The 19,936-nt window shown below is 39.6% G+C and overlaps 1 protein-coding gene across 19 annotated transcripts in view; it reads left to right on the forward strand.

The window, feature by feature from the left end:
- Positions 1-19,936, forward strand: part of EPB41L2 (erythrocyte membrane protein band 4.1 like 2) — a 207,729-nt gene that overhangs the window by 96,622 nt on the left and 91,171 nt on the right. For all 19 annotated transcript variants that reach the window (XM_082729642.1, XM_082729646.1, XM_082729641.1 and 16 more), the window contains exons 2-3: positions 688-1,169; positions 2,071-2,280. In XM_082729642.1, the coding sequence (XP_082585768.1) occupies positions 702-1,169; positions 2,071-2,280 (678 nt within the window). In that variant the 5' untranslated portion in view covers positions 688-701. The remainder of the gene's footprint in view (positions 1-687; positions 1,170-2,070; positions 2,281-19,936) is intronic.

The raw sequence follows: 19,936 nt of genomic DNA on the forward strand, positions 1-19,936 counted from the left end.
TGAGTATTCTCAGAAGACTGCTGCACTGAAATAATATTGGTATATTATGGGATTTAAATTGGGGGAAAAAAAATACCTTCTTTCCCCCAGATCTAATTTTCTCACTTTTAAGCACTCCACATTTAGACTTCATTTTTATAATACCTGATTTTTTTTATACCTCACATTTTTGTATGTGCTGTTGAAGTGAGCAGGATACCTCACATTTTTGTAGATTTTGATTTCACTGTGTGAAATTACAGTGAAATTTGTTTCCATACTTTCTAACATTACCAATAAATTTTTGTATTATAGAATAAGGGATACTAAGTAGAAAGAAAAGTAACTTTCCTTTAAAAATACGGGAGTTTTGTTGGGAAAATTATTTATGGCTAGATGAAACTTAATAAAAGTAAACACTCTAGGCTGTTAACGGTTTTAAGCCCTACCAGTACAGAGTCAGTTAGTTCTATTGTGATGTAACTTCTGGTTCTTGATTCTGATGGAGAATTCTAAGAGTAGCAATCTCCATTTTGTTTTGTGCTTATGAGCTTTCCTCCTCTACACATCATCTCTCCCCATCATCTCTCTGTGATTTCCTTTCCTCCCCTTCCTCCCCACCGTTCCTTACCTCTAAACTAAAACTGTGAGTTTGTACGATAACATTTTGTGATTTTTTTTTTTTTGTTTGTTTTGTTTCGTTTACAGCATATGCTGTAACCATGACCACTGAAGTAGGCTCCGCATCTGAGGTGAAGAAGGAATCTGAGCCATTAGGAGCAGATGCCACCAAGGAGAAACCTAAAGAAGTAGCAGAAAATCAGCAGAATCAGTCCTCCGATCCGGAGGAGGAAAAACGTTCCCAGTCTTCTCCTACAGCTGAAAGCCAAAGTAGTTCACGCCGCCAGAAGAAAGAGAGGGATCCATCTGAGAGCCGGGGTATTTCTCGATTCATACCCCCATGGCTTAAGAAACAGAAGTCCTATACCTTAGTAGCGGCTAAAGACGGAGGAGATAAAAAAGAGCCTGCCCAAGCTGCTGTGGAGGAGGTTTTAGACCAAGAGGAATCTCTTCCTGAAGGAGAAAGGCAGGCCAAGGGCGATGTTGAAGAAACCTCTCAGAGAAAGCAGCAGGAGGTGAAAGTTGATGTCAAGGAAGAGAAGCCCTCTGTGAGCCGTGCTGAGACACAGGTATGTTTGAGAATGAATTGTCTGGAAGTGAAAGCTTGGTGGTTTGTTTGTTTGTTTTTTAAGATTTTATTCATTTATTTCACAGACAGAGCTCACAAGTAGGCTGAGAGGCAGGCAGAGAGAGAGGAGGAAGCAGGCTCCCTGCTGAGCAGAGAGCCTGATGCAGGGCTCGATCCCAGGACCCTGGGATCATGACCCGAGTTGAAGGCAGCGGCTTTAACCCACTGAGCCACGCAGGCACCCCGAAAGCTTGGTGCTTAACCACATACCAAAAAGGAGTTTTTCTTTGGAATCCTATCCAGATTTCTTATATTCAGACACTACTGTGGCTTACAGTGTCTGCCACGGCCTTCTCGTTACTTCTTTAAACCTGGACAAGATAATAAGACCAAAAAATCAACTATTTATGCAAACAATAAGAAACAATTCATGACTCTTCCTTTTAAGGTTAAATGGATACTCTCCGAATTCTACCACCTCTCCTTTTTAAGTAGTATAGATTTTAATACCTTTGATTTGATGTATGTAAGTGTTCAGTGAGTAGGAAGAAATAGATTTGTACATGTGAGCATTTTGGTTGCTTAATGAAGCCTAGGTTTTGCCATGATGCGGAATTATATTTTATATTTGAAATGATATTTAAATTTTAGTGGCCAGGACGTAGTTTCTTTTACTTATTTAATGCTGAAATTACCAAATCGGCAAAATGAGAAAATGGGCGGTGGATTGTGGGAAGGGAGATACAGGGAAATACCCTTTCCGGCAAAATCTTGAGGTCTTTAAAAATCTGAGGCTGACGGTGTTTGACAATCACAATTCTTACCGAATATTTTCCTTTGAATACTTGGGTCTTTTGCAGATTAGCTAACTTTAGTATGAACTTCCTTTTTTCCCTTCACAGCCTGCTGGAGAGGTTAGGAAGGAGAGAGAAGAGAAGGTGAAGGAAATGCAGGAAGACAAGTCAGAAGAAGCAGCAAAGAGGGAGACCAAGGAAGTGCAGACCAATGAGCTAAAAGCAGAGAAGTCCTCCCAGAAAGCCAGCAAGAAGACCAAAGCAGTCCAGTGCAAAGTGATCCTCCTGGACGGCACCGAGTACAGCTGTGACCTGGAGGTGAGACAGGGCCCAACCGGAGAGCGGAGGGACGGGCTGCCCTCACTGGTGTGGCAGCATAGTGTGTACCTTGCTGTGTTCCTATAAACTGGCCTGTCAGTTTTGCTTCAAAAAACAAGAAAACCTAGAAGAGGGTCATTTCTATTACAGACAATATTTCCTGACCCTTGTGGCGGGGCGGGAATCAGGACCAGGGTTTGGCTAGTTTGCTTGGGTCACGTGGGTTGGCAGGTGTTTGTTCTGAATGGACATTATATGGTTGGACTATTACCCTTGCCCGTAAGGGATTCGCTCGAGGAAAACCAGTAGTGCTATGTTGATTATTTCAAGAGCCATGCTAATTTCACTTTAACACTACCTGTTATTTTTTTTTTCTTTTTAATTCCGAGTCCTATACAGACTTAAAATTAAGCTCAATTATTTAGTGTCATTTAATTAAAAAACACTCTTGAGTTACAAGGCATGTAACTCATTAGCTTGGATGTGACCAAAACCAATATAATTTTTTAAATCGTCTTATACCTTATAATTTTGTTAGTCAGAAGAGCTTGTTGCTTTTCATAGCTAAGTTGCTTTATTTACAAGAATGTATGCTAATAGTCGATGTTCACTGAAGAACTGTGTCAGCTGCTTCCGTTGGATGAGTTCACATCGCACTTGTGAGACTGTGAGGTAGGTGTTGGTAGGTATTTTGGGTATTTTCATTGTTACAGTGGGCAAATATAAGGCTTAGAGAGTTAACATAACTTGTCTGGAGTTTCCCAGCTAGTTTGTGGGTGAGCCCGAATTCCAGAGCTGGCAGTATGACTCCAGACGTCATGGACCTGACCACCAAACTAGCCTGTTCCATTTGCTACGCGTGGGACCTCTTTTGTTCATTGAAAATATGGTCTCTAAATAATCTTTTTTGAGGGTCTTCTCATCTATTTACATATTAAAGTTATTTTTTCCTCATTCCTTACATTCTTCCTTATTAAAAATAGAAGTTATACTTTACAATGAAAGCATTCAGCTTGGTAAGATAGACCTATCTAGTTGAACAGTAGTTTATTATATATTTAAACGTGTATTAGAGTACAAGGTTGGAGGGTGCTAAGATGAATGTCTCCTAAGTCCTTGCCTTTATTTTACTCATTTTAGTTATAATTATTCTGATATTTCAGTTATTTCAAGAACAGGAGTAGCAAAAGAGGATTAAAAATCCTTAAAGCTCTGAGAGAGACAGGGAGGGGCGTGGGGAAGACTGCCTGACACTGTGTATCTGGGGGTGAGGGGACAGTAAGGAACACAATGGGTAGCTGGTCTGAACGTGACTCAGTTACATTTGACCACATGTCCCTTGTTTCTCCACCTACCCTAGAAATTAGGGTGTCTAGAATATGAGAACCAGCTTGATATGATAACTTGACCTTAAATCATTTATTCAAACCAAACTGAGGCCCAGAAACTGACTTCGTCTATAGAATATAAGATTCCTTAGGTAATTCAGAAGGTCCCTGCGATCTCTGAATCTCCTTGTATCACCGTACCTTAAGATTTACCAATGTATTTTATGGTTTAAATCTATTTTTGTGGTCTGTCTTTTAAAGTCACGATGTATGTAAAAACTACAAAAATCTAGGAAATAATTGACAATTCACCATAAAAATTTTAATCAGATGTTCCCATGTTGCCATGTGTTTCAGATTTCTTTTTTAAGAAACTGAATGAGTTTCTCCCTTCCTCCACGGAGGCTCCATTTCTTTTTGTAGTATACCAGTCAGTGCTTCAGTGAACATAATCGCATACCTTGCCTTGTTTACTATGCAAGAGTTTCTTCAGGGTGGACACTTTGTAGTGGAGTTGGGACGTTGTGGAATTGGAATGTTGATAGAATGAAGTGTCCTTCCTTAGATTTCCCCAGTACTGCCAAGTGATCCCCAAAGTGGTTGTGCCAATTTCAATTCCAGCCAGTATCCACCAAGGTGAATTTTTCCACATTGTCTCTACTTATTTGTGTTGACTTCGTATTCATTCTGTATTTTTTAATGTAGGGTTTTTGCATATATTACTTTTAACTTTCTTTTATCTACTGTATGAGATTTTGTGACCTAGGTTATAAGCCTCATAAAGTTGCTTCCTTTTTAATATTCTCTGGAAAACTTTGGATAAATGATGGTTTATTTATTCTTTGGAGATGTGGTAGAACTTGCCTTTAAAACTGTCTCGGCCTAGTGTAAAGAGGAGAGTTATAGAGTGGGTTTTTTTGTTTTTGTTATTTTAAATCATTGATTTAAATACTGACAGTTTCTGTTTTTTTCTTGAGTCAGTTTTGGTAATTTATATTTTTAGGGATAGCTGTCCATTTCCTCTAATTTGATACATTGGCTGGCCTGAGGTTTTTCATAGCATTGTCATCTTGTATATTCAGTTTTTATTCCATTTTTATGTCTAGTGTTATTTGCCTTCCCCCCAATCATTCTTCCTATAGAGTTACTCTTTTAATTTTTGTTTTCAAAGAAATAACATGACTTTGTTGTTTCCTTTTTTTCTTTTCTACTTTGTAGCATTTTTGCCTCTTTGCTCTTTATTTTTTCCTTGGGATTACCCTGTTATTTTTCTAGTTTCTTGAGTTGAATAGTCAATATACAGAATCTTGGCTCTAGCTTTCCCTTAGTATCTCTTGTTGAGAGCACAAACTTTGAACATAGGGTTTTTCATTGCCATTCAGTTCTTAATATTTTTGCATCCTGTTATGGGTCTTTTTCCCCCCCTTTTATCTACATGTACAAAATTTTTCCCCTTTTGCCATCATATAGTACCTTAAAATTTATTTTGACATTTATATTAATTGCAGTAGATTTATTTTGGTTAGGGTTTGCCTGGACTATCTTTTTCCATTTCTTTGGTTTCAAATATTGTGCTTTTGTATCTTTGAGGAGATATGTTTTTTAATCCACTTTGAGAATTTAGTCTTTTTTTTTTTTTAAGATTTTATTTATTTGGTAGCACAAGAGAGGCAGCAGAGGGAGAGAGAGAGAGAAACAGGTTCCCCACCGAGCAGGGAACCCTGTGTGGTGCTCAGTCCCAGGACCCTGGGATCATGGTTTGAGCCAGACAGACTTATAACCGACTGAGCCACCCAGGTGCCCTGAAAATTTGGTCTTTTAACTGGTGAGTTTAGGCTGGGTATTTTATATAACTGATACGTGGCTGTATTCTGCCATCTAATTTTGGGTTGTCTGTTTTTTTTCTTTGTTCATTGTTACCCTTTTAGGAATATTTAAGTGTTTTATAGTCACAGTTGACTTAATAAAGTCTGATATTAATCACTGTGCCATTCCCCTTTATTCCCTTCTGTTTAGCACTCATTTATTAGATGTCAGATCTCATTTTGGAATGGTACAAAATAACATTCTTATCTGTATGACTATTCCCTCTTCTATGACTTTGCTACTCATGGGGAATGTAGTTGTTGGGTTGCTTGAAGCAGAGTTGAGAAAGATTGAAAAGTTAAACGCACCTAAGTTTGCAATTAACCAAAGTTAAATTCACTGAGGCTTAACTTGGTTGCAAAAGCATAGGAACCTTTATTTTTTATGACTATATTAATATACAGATTGTCTTTTCAACTAATAAATGATTACTTAATATATCATTAAAAATGAACTTTTTGGAGAACGGTAGATAAATTTGAAATTAGTGCGTAGCATGTACATGTTGAGTACATTTTTTTCTCCTTTCAAGTAGAAGGAAAATGAAATGTGAGTAGGCTTCAGTGATGGGATCCCCCAGCAGATTTCATGTAACAGCATTTCACTAGAATTCTCAGCAGTGACTTTCTGACAATAGGCCATAAATCATCAATGTCATAGTAGCTCTTCTAACAATGCACATGTTTTAAGTTGTATTTCCTATTTTCGTTGATTCCCTTTTATCAAGTGCTTCTTCCCATTTTGGTTCTCTGGTTGCTTGCTTAGTATCATTAGCACGGGTCTGCCATGCGTTCAGCCTGCTGTTACTTCCTCTTCAGCAGCAGGGCACAGAGGGCGGCCATCATGTGGTTTGAGTGCGCTTCTGTTTTCCTTTCCAGCATTGGCCTTAGACAGCTCAAGTGATGTGCTGATGCTGCTGCTCTGTAGTTCCACAGCTCTACACAGGAAATCAGTGTCTAAGGACTCCTTGGGGAAGTATGTTGCGGGAAAGCGTAGCTATTGATGAACTTGGGAGCACTCAACAGTGTTGGAAATACATACTTTCACTTTATTTGGTTTGGGAGAGGAGACTTGTTTCCATCTGTTTACTGTCAAAGATTCTAACTATCATGACTTTTTAGATGTGGTTACTCTTTTCCTTTTGTATGTACATGTGTCTTATTTTCAGCTAGTCCTTTAGATTGTAGCATCCCCACTTGAAGAGGGCCTGATCATCTTCCCTTTTAGGGCACCTACAACAGTGGAGAGAAGATGGTCTGTACAGGAGTCTCAAGGAGTTAGAATGACCTAACTTAGACCTTATAGAGTCAGGTGAGGTTCTAGAAAGCATTCCAATGCCAGGATGAGAGGATTCAGACTAATCTATAGAGCAACATTTACTGGGGAGACACGGAAGAGGTTGGAAAGTCATTGGAAAGGAGGAGAGAGCAAGGTCACTAGTGCTGTTTAGATTTTAGAACACAGTAGGCAGCTGTGTGGCCATAGCAACTGCAGGAGGACTTCTTTTTATTCACTGCGTCTGTTAAGATGTAGTCTTTATAGATAGGATTTCATCCATGTGATTCGAGCATTGGGAAAGTTAGGCAGTTTCCTGTTTGTGGTACCCATCAGTACCTTTTGTCAACAGAGGCACCCCTCTTAAGCCCATTTCATGCAAATGTTTCTGTATTAACTGCATTATTTTTCTTAAAGATAATTCTTGGAGATAGTATAGTTTGTGTCCTAACATCACCTGTTTTTCCAATTACTTCCTTAAGATAGGTGGCTAGATCTCCAGATGTCCATCTATATCCCTGTATTCCTTATTCTGTTCATTTTAGGCTTCTCGTTTCCCCATTGTTTTCTCCTGTGGGCCATCTGAGCCTATTCTTTCTTGAACCTCGGGAATTAAATGAATAAGCTTGCTCAGGGAACCAACGCAGCTCTGTTTTCAAAAACTAATTATCTTTCGAGTCTGCATTCTTTTGAGATAACAGTATGTGTTGTTAAAAGTGGATTAAAATGCCCCACAAATACAATATGTGTGAACATAAATATTGGATAGGAGGACATTTTTAGAGCATGAGTCCAGGTAAGTGAAAAAACAATATGGAAGGGGCTTGACTGTAATTAATGTTGTTTTTGGCTTATGTAACAATAAGCTTATTGCTAAGCCATGCATTCATTTCGACTCAAGGCCTAGTCTGTGTTCATTTGTTCCACATCTTTGTGTGAAGTATTTTTTCATTGGATTTAGTGAAAATTACAATTTATATTTTATACAAATTTGTCATCTATTGATAATAAAAGATCTCAAATTTTAGGGGGAAACTTTGAGGGTTATATTTTCTCACGAAGCTGCTATAATTTCTAGTCTTTGATAACATCTGTTTTTATCCTACTGGAATATTTAATGGTATGTGACAAGCTCCTCTAATACCAGACTTTGAATGGAAAGAGTTGTAGGGAGTCTCCTGGGTCCTGCTTGCATGTTCCAGAGACTCAGCTATAGGACTCCTGCAACACTCAGTGTGTTAAAACAGCGGGGTTCTTTCCTCTCAGGTCAAAACACAGTCAGACTTAGTTGAAGCCGTGGGTATAAAGTCAGGAGACCTGCGTTTCCTTTTCTTTGGGCTCTTCGGATGTCTACCGGCAGTCACTTCCTCTTTTCTATCCTCAGATTGCAAAGTAAGAATGAAAATACTTGCTTCCTCTGTTTCTGTGATAGAGCTGGTTTTACTACAGCTTAGAAAAAGCTGATGCTTTTTTTTTAAGCCAGAGAATAAATGTGAAAGTTCCTGCACGGCTTTGGGAGCAAGAGTGAATGTGCGTTCTGAGTTAGAGCTGCTTGCATTTCCCTCTGGCATCAGAAAGTGGTTCCCACGTGTTGATTTTAGTCTGAGAATTGAGGACATTGTTTCTGCCCACACAGGAATGCCAGGACCATTTTTTTCTTTAGTGCTATGAATAAGGCGATAAGAATGCAGGCTCTTTTTGGTGGTGTGATGATGATAAAAGTATTTATCAGAAAGTAGAATGTGTCAAGGTTGACTTTTCTCATGTAGAGGACTGGTCTCCAAAGTCCAATTTGAGATCATTGCTTTCGAGTGGGTGTTATTTATTTACTTGATTGCTTATTCTGCTTTCTCTCTCCTAGGTGGTTTTTCAGACCTCTGGCACTGAACTTACTAAGTTTCTTAGTTAAATAGTTTTCACTATGTCCATACTCTGGAAGGATCTAGAAGTTGTCACACACTATATGCTCCCATAAAATGGTGTTAGATTCAAACAAATGTGGATTAGGAACTTAGGACAATTTGATTGGCATATATTATATGCAATATAAAATCCCAACAGCCAGTGGAATGTTACTGGCTGGCTGTCCGACTATCCCTTTGGCTTAAAAAAATTTAAGATGAGAATTCTTTTCAGTGACTTATATTGAGTAAGTGGCAAGAGGCTACTGTGCCACATGAATGGTTGAATCCTTGGTCGAGCTTGAGGAACGCTAGGGAGTCCCAGGAACAGGGCAGATCATGGTCTATTTATCAAACCCGGCTTTAGCTTGGTATTCAGGACTCTTTCAGGAATGATCTCAGACTGTCTTTTGATCTCTATCACTAGTGGATTCTCCCAGGTTTTCTCCTGCCAACCTAATTGGTCTTCTAATCAGGCATCTTCTCAGTTATCAGAGTTTCTGATCAGAACATCTGTGCATTGTGATTACCTCTCTAGCCACATGACTTCTCCCCATGGTGTCATGTCCCAACTCTGTCTTCCCCTGAACTTGTTTGCACCATTAACTTGTCAATCAATCATGCACCAGCTTCTGAAAGAATCACTTGTGTTGGGTTTGAAAACTGGTAAACTCTTGATTTTTCTCCTGTTACTTCTTCATCTGCATTGTTTATTCCTTGGGAAAAGGACCTTTCTTCTCTCTCCTCATGGGGCATTAACACAGGACTTTGTACACTACTCATAGAAAGTAATCATTGCTTTATTTTTTTCTACTTTCTTGTATGTGTAGAACATTTTCATCCTTCTTCTCTAAGCTAAATGATCACACTTCCTTATTTATGTTACCAATTTTTCTCTCCACCCTCCAATTAGAAAAGATTTGGGTGTGCGTATAAATATGTGGGTCTCCTCCCTGCCCACCCCCTACTCCCCTGCTACTTCTGTCCACCACTGGCCTGATTTTTAAATACTTAGAAACAGCAGGATACCTTCTAATAGAAACACTTCATGGGCTTAAATGAATGAAAACAATTAAATTCCTATAAAAGGCTGTAAAATTGCTAGGAGAGAGCTAGGCAGAAGTGGGTAAGGGGTGGTTCTGGGCCTGTACAAGCTCACAGCCTGTCGGGGATGTTAGATTGCCTGAACACAGGACTATAGGAGTGCTTTCACTTACATGGGAACTGCCGCAAGAGGTTGCTTGCTGGCTGAGTATACGCTGGGCTTGGAGAACAGATAATTAATACCTTATTCCCTGCCTCTCTTCACTAGTGCTACTCTTGAGCACACTAAAGAATGATACGGTTTTCATTTCCAGGCTGTCAAGAAAGCTACCACATGTTTTATCCTTCTCGTCTCCCTAACTTTTGGTTTCAAACGCTGGAGGTTGCCCTTGGCATCAGTGGTATTTTGAAAGCATTAAATGGGGGCCCTGGGAAGTAACTTCTCATCCTGAGTAACTATGCTGACATCATTTTGAAGGCAACCTCCAGCTCTTCCTGGCCCTTTCTCACATGTGCTGCTGGGCAAAGCGAACTCTTTGGTCATTTACCATTTAGTATCAGGTAATACATTTTCACTGTAACCTGGGGGAGGTAGTAGAACAGGCACGAGGTCTTTGAATTATGTTTCTGTTTTGGAAGGAGAATTATTTGAAGGTTGAGTAAGATTAGAAATGGTGGGGAAGGTCATTTTCTGGATAAGGTTTGTACTTTAAAATCTGTTCTGATACATTTTTCTCATTCACTAAAATATATGGGGATTAAAAAATTTTAGCTCCTTGGGCATATTGAGGTGGCTCACTCAGTTGAGTGTTTGACTCTTGATTTTGGCTCAGGTCATAAACACAGTATCTTGAGATCAAACCCTGTGTTGGGCTCTGAGCTCAGCAGGAAGTCTCCTTGAGATTATCCCGGTAACATGCATGCACTCTATGTGTGTGTGTGTGTGTGTGTGTGTGTCTCAAAAAAAAAAAAAAATTTTTTTTTTTTTAAGCTCCTTGACAAGATTCATCAAATGAAGAAATGCAATGTTATTTCTCTCAGGCAATAAAAAACATAAAATATCTTTCATTTAACACACTATTCAGAATCCCTCTGTTTTTGTTTCTTTTATTTTTAGTCACCTATCTCTATTCTGAGGAAATTAAAGACAATGTAACTGTCTTGTGTTTCTCAACTGTAGAAATTTTGCTAACTCTTTTCCTTGGTGATCTCTCTGTTGCCTCATCTCCCTGTTGCCCCTCCCCCTCAAGCTTCCTCTGTGGGTATGTGTAGAGCTTGAAGGGGGTCAAGGACTTGGGAATCCTGCCTATACCTGTGCTTATTTCACAAATGCCAGAGCCATTCATTTCATCCTGTTCCTTCCACAGCAGAATTCATACTTTGGTCCAGTAAAAACACGGACAGAAATGCATCATTAGTATTAATAGTACCATATAATATAGTATACTAATATTTGGATCTTAAAGGGATTGGATTCAATATAATGTCCTAAAAGCTGGTATATAAAAAGCACTGGATTAACTCTGAAAAAATTTCTTTATACAAGGTGGCTAAATGAGTCAAGCATTGATAAAGGATCTGTCAGATTGCTGTTTTTATGATTTGTTTCATTATGTTCTGCAACAGAGTTACACAGGGACTCAGAGAAAAGTTATGAGGAATATTACTTTTAACTTTTTTTTTCTTTTTAAACTCTTATAGTCTGCAGAGTCACCTCCAGACAAAAGCTCCATTCTGCCTAGTCACGGCTACTCCTCACTGTGTTTCTTTTGTGGAATATGCCATTTTAACTTGTTTTGAGGTTGCGTCTGATTTTGTGCATTCCCTAGTTGTTTACATAGAGAAGAAAATTCATCCGAGTGTTCTGAGCTGTTCGTCATATTGATCATTTTTATATTTCTGTCAGCAGCAGTTTAAAGTGAGCCAAGTAAGAATGCTCTACTAAGCTGTTCTTCTGTTGCACAGAAAGCCTATATGAATCAAATGTCAATTCATTCTAAGCAAATAGTTTGCAGAGAATGTGCTAGCCTACAGAAGTTGCTGCTTCTAGTTTTTGAAATAAGTACTGGTGGACGTGGATGTGGTACTTAGCAACATTTAAAAGAAGATACTTAAAAATTTTTTGGTTTGCTCATCTGGCTAGAAGTTTAATACTGGCCTCTCTTTAACAGTTTTTGTTACTTTTAAAGAGATGATACTTTTTCATAGATTCATGCCAAGTCCTGCTGTTATAGTGGGTAATAGAAAAAGACCAAAAGACGGTGCATTTTCATTTCTTAGGAATTATTTTAATTCCTGGCTTGCTGATGTCCTTTAAGGATGGTATGTCATTTTTAAGAAAAAGAGGAAGAAAGTCATATTTGCACAGTATTTTACAAATTTGGTTTAAAAAATCATATTCATTTAAATATATCTTGTGTGTTCAGAAATAATTTTTGTCCCTAAATATTGATTTGCTTCCTACTTTTGCTGAAAAGATAAAAAGAAAAATGTAAGATATTTTGCCTCTCAAGCTGCTTATGAGTATTACTTTTGAGGATAAACTATACGTTCGAAGCTGAGAGTGGGACATGAATGTAATTGATAAAGTACTGTTCAGGGTTAGAAAAATAACAGGAGTATCATGTTGTCACGGGTTGAAATTGGCAACTCCTTGCTGCAGAGAAAGGGATTCCTAGATTTTGAAGAATGAAATATTTAGGGGCGCCTGGGTGACTCAGTTGGTTAGGCGACTGCCTTCAGCTCAGGTCATGATCCTGGAGTCCTGAGATCAAGTTCCACATTGGGTTCCCTGCTCAGCAGGGATTCTGCTTCTCCCTCTGACCTCTCTCCTCTCATATTCTTTCTCTCTCAAATAAATCAATAAATCTTTGCAGAATGAAATATTTAGGAAAAGTCAGCAACACCTAGCCCATTACATTTTTTATTTAAAAATGACTCAACAGTAATATCCAAGCAGAAATATGGGGTTCTAAGTCTAGATTTAAATGCCTCCTTCCTCCTAGGTCAGGGATAGCTTGATAGTAAACCTTGGTTAGGAGTGAGCCACTGTTGATAGCTTTGACCTGGGCTTTTCTTGGCTTGGCTCGAACTAGAAATCCTCCCATTTTACAAGTCAGCAGATCACCGGGGTCACTTCTGCTAAACATCACGGAGGAGGTGGGCTCCCATCCACACGAGAGGTTGTGAAGAAAATGTAAAACAGAAATGCATGGACTCGATCGCCCCAGCCTTTTTCAGTCTGCTTTCCAAAATGTCATTAGCACGGATTCTGTTCCTTTTTTTCCCCCTGTGTCAGGATGGGGGAAAAAGTGAGTATTTGCATGTGTGCTATTGGATCATTTTCTGTTCTAACTAGCTTCCAGAGGGAGCAGAAGTAAATGGGTTATGTTTAATCTACCGTCTTTAATTGGCGGTCCACTTTCTACTTAGGAAAATTTGAGCAAGGAACATGTTTTCTCTCTAGGATGAAGGGGGAGGTAGGCCATCGTCCTCAATAATAGCACATACCCTCGTTGTCAGGAGACACTTGAGTTCTCTTGCCATAAAAAGACTTACTTTGTGGCAGTAGCTTTAGTAGCATTCGTTTTGGTATTTTGTTCACTATTTTCTCTGAGATGCCTTTTGTTCATTTATTTTCTTGTCTGATTATTTCCTGCAGGGGTCTTGCTCTAATCCATTTTATTCTGCACGTGTGTTTAATTTGACAGAATGGAGGTGGGTCATAGAAATGGAAGGACTGGAAGGGTATTCTGAAAATGTTTTACTGTTTTTTATTTTTTAAAAGATTTTATTTATTTATCAGAGAGAGAGAGGGGGAGAGAGCGAGCACAGGCAGACAGAGTGGCAGGCAGAGGCAGAGGGAGAAGCAGGCTCCCTGCCGAGCAAGGAGCCCGATGTGGGACTCGATCCCAGGACTCTGGGATCATGACCTGAACGGAAGGCAGCTGCTTAACCAACTGAGCCACCTAGGCGTCCCTACTGTTTTTTAAAATAGGTGTGATTCACTTCTTATTCATGTGATTTTGGTCATTATGTGTTATATAAAATGTGTGGTTTTGTTCACCAAACATTTGCAGACCAAGCATTGGGGATCCTGTTGGGGACTAGTCGGTCCCCTCATCCCTGGTCGGATCCTGGGTAGCAGAGGGCAAAGGCTGCCTTCCTGGGTTCAGGCTGGATTTCAGACTTCTTTCTAATAGTCAGAATCTGTTCTGGGTGTGGTGACTTGGGGAAGTATCCAATGTTAACATTTCTATAAAGCTCCCCCCTCCCCCGCCAAGATTGATTGATTTTAGAGAGGGGGTGAGAGGAGCCGAAGGAGAGGGAGAGAATCTCCAGCAGAATCCCTTCTGAGGGAGGAGCTCAGAGCTGAGATCAGGACCTGAGCCAAAATCAGGAGTCAGACACTTAACCAACTAAGCCACTGAAGTGCCCCTCTATAAAGCTTTTCAATTTGTGGAATATTATCTCATTTTCCCCAGGGAAGTTGATGGAGGGAGGGTGAGCTGTTACAAAGCTCTACGTTGGTAGAGTAGTTCTCAAATTTAAAGTTAAAATTTGCTTCATTTCATTGTTTTGAAATCTGGGTATATCTTGCAATGTATGTCAAAAGAAACTTAGGTTACTGTCTTCCTCCTGCCTTGCCAAAGTCTTTCATAGTTCTGTAGAGATGATGGTAATATTTGAAGTTTGTAGAGTAAGCTCACAGTGTTGATGACCAGTAGGATGGGCTTCAACAAGATAGGATATGGGAGGTCATTCATTGTGTTAGGGTGTGATTGGGGGCATACATGCATACATTAATTCTTTATTCACTGTACCCAAAGCAGTCCGGGAGAAGACAGTTGGCCTTTACTGATCCGTTCTATGAATGGAATCATTAGAATGCCAGGAAGTGATTTACAGTGAAAGGTAACTGCCAGGAAGAATGAAATGTGTACAGTGATTGGTTGACTCATTCTTTTCTTCATAGTAAAGTCCTTGAATGATGCCAGGTGATAATCCTAAGATATCTTTGTGAGCATGAAATTTAGAGCAAGGGGTATTATTCATCACATAGTAACTGGTGTCTTCAACTCACTTGCAGCTTGGTCCAAAGACACTGTTGGTGGGTGAGTACATTTGCCAAGGTCAAGAATAATTGTGCTTTTAGGCCAGGTATCCTTCTTCTGAGTGATAGTGATAAAATCTCACTTTTTCTTATTCCTACTCCTCCCCCTCCAAGAAGCCCATTGAGGTCTGTATACAGGGATTACTCACAATCGTGCACGCACGCACACACACACGCACGCGTGCACACACACTCTTTCCTTTCTCCCCCATCCCTCCCTCCCTAACATTTTAGGCATGCATTCTTGGGTATCCTCCAGTCAGAACATTCACCCCTCATAGGTGCTGGTTTTACTTAGCTTTACTTTTACTGAGATACCCATCTCTAAGTTCTATTGGACACTGTACCATGAACTTCAGTATTTCTAGTTGGGTGTGTTAGTCACCTGATAAATTTAGGATGGGAGTTCATGTTGAGAAGAATGATTGGCCTGAAACTTAGTTGCCAGATAAAAATATTGTTTCTGTTGGAGAAAATTTTGATTTTCAAATAGATGTCACATGTCACTTTGCATTTTAGGGAAGAAATAATACAGGACAACTTGGGGTTGACCATCTGGGTATTCGAATACATAGTGCAGAGAGGCACTGTAAAAGAAGTTTCCAGTTTATGAATAGTTATCTGTACATGCCGTACCTCAGCAAATGATTTATTTGTAAAGTATGCTTTCCTATAGAGAAAATGCACAAATGATTCCTTTTCCAGGTCGATTTGTCAAAGTCCATACCTTATGTTTTTTACCTGAATTCTGGGTGCTAAATCTTGGAGCAGGCTGCTAAAGACAGAATTTCTACCTCCCTTTCTTAACTCAGGCCAAAATTTTAAACCTCTTCCGCAACCCCCCCCACCCCCAGATTATTATTTCTTGGTATTCTTCTCCATTAGACTTTCTTGTTCTTACTTCCATGATGATATTACTCTTTTGCAGTGTAATTCAAAAAAAGTGATGTTTCCTGCGTACTTTTTCTCCTTCTAGAATCTCAATTCCTAATTCCTCAAAGGTAGCAGAGTTCTCAGCTCTTTAAGGAGAGGATCAGTGATTTGAGTGAATGACTTCAATGTGTGAATGATTGATTACCTGTACTGCCTTCTAAGAGATATTTGCATTTTAAAAGAAAGCTCTTCTCTCTAAAGAATCCTAAGTGGTAACATTTCACTACTGAAGCCAAGGCCTGAGGAAAAATTAAGGAGTTTGTGTGGGCGCCCAAAGGCTGATTTTGCAGTGTCTTTGGGTCGGGTTGGCTAAGGTAGCCTTTTGGGGAAGCATCCCTTAGAGCTGCTGGTCACCCAAACACTTCCCGGCTTTCTTGCTTCTGAATCCCTATGTTTCTCTCTGATAATATCACAGTTTTTCTCCTTATGTAGTTGAGTTGATTTATATGTATGTGTATTTTAAGTCAGGCCAAGTCTTGAAGATTCACCCAGCTTCCCTCCTCCCCACTTGGTGAACAAAGACCTTGTTGTCACTTTTTCTTTGGTATTACTTTAGTTTGTTAGTCACCCATCAGGAATGAAAAACTTTTTTAATGCAAAAAAATGTCAAGCTGAATGGAGACACTGTTGCCTCAGATCAATGTTTAAAAACTGTGCTATCTCAAAATGAAACACATTTTCTTTCTCACATTGCCCAGAAGTTGCTTGTCATTGAATTCAAGAATCAGAAATTCAGGTGGTGTGAGGTATAAGGAAATTTTTGTTGCCAAGAGACTCAAGACTCTCTTTTTGCATCAAATCCCGTTTCTCTGTTTCACAGCTGTCATGAAGTCAGTATTTAAGTGATTAAGATTATTCTGCATTACAACTTGACTTCCACTTTGGTCTGTTGTTTAAAAAAAGAAAAAATACCTTAAGCACTCCCAGCCAGAGAGGTAAGAATAATTACCTTGCGCCAGGTCTGTGATAACATTGGATCACATACGGTCTAGGGTCAGATGGCTATCTTGTGTTTTTCGAGCTGGTGATCTTTTTATTTCAAATGTAGTTTCAGGTATAGTTGTCATTAAAGATGGTAAGGTAAATTGTTTATTAACAGGCTCTGTGAACCAGTCCTTTTTTAAAGGGTTTGAAGTGAAAACTTGAACAATCAATGCAGTATGCTGTGGGTCCTGGCTTTTGTGTCTGAGCCTTTGAAAGGGAGGAAAGCGGATTATGGTGCTGTGGATGTTGGGATAGATTGAAAGCTAGTGGACTTGGGATATGAGGCAGACAGTCTCACTCTGGGAGAGGGAATCTGTTTGCTGACCTTTGTATTATATTGTCTCTTGTTCAGAATCCCTGGTCGAGCTTTTTACAAAGAGGAATACAGAGAATTTTTAGGGCAGTGAAATTACTCTGGATGGTACTGTAATGGCAGATACACGTCACTATACATTTGTCCATTGAATGCACAGCACCATGAGTGAGCCCTACTATTAACCACAGACTTGGGCAATAATGACTGTGTGTCAGTGGAGGTTCATCAGTCGTAACATAGGTATCTGGAAGGGGGGGATGTCGACAATGGGAGAGGGAACACAGGTGTGGGGCTAGGCAATATATGGGAACTCTCTGTAAGTTCTCACTTTCTGTGAACCTAAAACTGTTGTAAGAAATAAAATCCAAGACAAAAATTAAGAAGACTACACATGCCCAGGTGTCCCCTTTGAAGATGCTGATTTGGTGGTTTGGATGCCAGGCTTGAATCTGTGCAGCCAGAGTTCAGAACTGCTTGGAAAGGCTGGAACATCCTGTCGACCAGGCAGTCTGTGCAGAGCACCTGCTCCTCAGGGAGAGGGGCAAGTCCTAGATCAGCTCCTTGTTGAAATATTATTATGGCTGGCCAGGTAGTTTCTTCATCTAGTGGTAGGACAGGGAGTAGAGTAGTGACCCACCACTGACACCGCAGGAGGTCTTGAGTGTCTGTTTGGGTCCACTTGACAGCCTTACCTCACTGATTCGTGGCTGAATTTGTCCACTTAGAATTTTCTTTGAACTATGCTCTGTATCCAGTAAGGGCTTGAAAAGCATTAGCTGCAGTTGTTATGTTTTAAAACCCTGATTGTTTTTTTTAGAATCCTACTATTTTTCTTGAATTCTTGTTAAAATCCCGTGCCATGGATAAATTCCTGGTAATATTTTTATATTTTATCGGTAATTTAGTGATTTAGAAGGCCCCTAAGTTGCACAGATACCACTTATATAGTCACAATGACTTTGTTGTTTAGAGAACTTCCTTAGACTCCAAGCTTCAGTTAGTACCTTTACAAGTAAGAAAAAAACCCACAAAATTTAAAGACAATAATATACTTTGTCTTGAAATTTTGAATAAACCAATCCCTAGTGTCCCAGGCCGTCTTATTGGAAAGTCAGAAGAGAGACATTGTCTATAAACAGTTAGATTAAAAAAAAGAGCTCAAAGATAAATTCCTTTACTGTACCACCAAAATAAACCAGAACTGTGGGAATAGAAATATAGTTGGATTTTGCATAGGAGATATTGCAGGCTATCTGACTGCTAGTCACTTAGAGCAAATGGAAGTTGGGGTGATTCTTCCTCATACACTACAATACTGTTTCATTAAACTTTTATTACAAAAGGAAGGCATTTAAGGGACCATGTTTTATGAACAGCTGAGTGACTGACAGATGTTATAACTGACAGGGGTGTCTATTATTTTCATCTAGTTAAAGCCAAAAAATAAGTAAAATCCCTTGTGTGGAATCTGTGTGCATATTAACATTTCATCAACAAATAGAGTTTGTGTAACAAGCTTCAAGATCCAGGGCTCTGGGGCTTTGGTGAGGTTTTCTGCATCCCCATTTTGGGCCATGGCTCTGGGATCCATCTTTGGGCCCTGCCCCCACCCCCCAGCCAGCATGCTGGTCAGAGGAGCGGGCCTGCTCTGCATTGTGGAGATGGAGGTCCTCCCAGGGGGTGCTCCCTGGTCAGTGAGCAATTCTTGCGTCCTGAAAGCTGATGACAGCCTCTGGTTGCCAGAGATATAAACTGCAATCACCTTAGAGATACAGAAGGTGATTGTGAATGAGGGGTTAAAGGTTCAGTGCTTTATCTTTTAAGGCTGAAAATTAAGCATTTATTTGCTTTGGGAGGAAAAAAGGCCATGTCCATAGAGTCGAGTTTGTGGTTGATGGTGTGTTTTGTTGGTTTGTTTGTTTGTTTATAATATTGGTAGCAGGATTTTGTTATTTTGCTGTTTACCATACATTGTATAGATGAAACCTATTTTTCTATCTCATTTGTAATCTAAACTTACCTGGTCGCTTATGAGATGAATCGTGTGCTCAGTTAAGAATTCTGAAACATGGGGGCGCCTGGGTGGCTCAGGAGGTTAAGCCTCTGCCTTTGGCTCAGGTCATGATCTCAGGGTCCTGGGATCAAGCCCCGCATCGGGTTCTCTGCTCACCGGGGAGCCTGCTTCCCCCCTTTCTCTGCCTGCCTCTCTGCCTACTTGTGATCTGTCAAATAAATAAATAAAATATTAAAAAAAAAAAAAAGAAAGAAAAAAAAGAATTCTGAAACATGGACGCCTGGGTGGCTCAGTTGGTTGAGAGCCTGCTTTTAGCCCAGGTCATGATCCTGGAGTCCCCGGATCGAGTCCCGCACTGGGCTCCCTGCTCAGCAGGGAGTCTGCTTCTCCCTCTAACCCTCTCCCCTCTCATTCTCTCTCTCTCTCTCTCTAGTAAATAAATAAAATCTTAAAAAAAAAAAAAAGATTTCTGAAACATGCTCATGTGCTTACTCTCTCTCTAGAAAAAAAATTTAAAAAGGCTGTTACTAAAACAAAAACAAATACTAGACCAGAAAAGACCTCATGATACCCTCAAGTAACTACATCCTGCAATAATTTTAAAGGAAACCCTGCATAGCTAGAACATGGAGGCTCACCTTTTTATTTCTAGCATCTGAAACTACATTATTTTATGTTGTTCATGTCCACATCGTGCAGAATTTGCTCCGTGTTTATCCTAATCCCCTGAATCCTGTGTAATGGAAAAGAAATAGAGATTTTGTAAAGACTTCTAAGAGTTTTTTTTTTTCCCTTTCTCTTTGTAGCCTTCTCTTGAAGGAATACTATATAAGAAAAGTTTCTTATACTTTATGGCGATTTATTAAAAAAAAACCCTACATG

This window comes from Mustela nivalis (genome assembly GCF_964662115.1).
Source record: "Mustela nivalis genome assembly, chromosome: 5".
Classification (NCBI taxonomy): Eukaryota; Metazoa; Chordata; class Mammalia; order Carnivora; family Mustelidae; genus Mustela; species Mustela nivalis.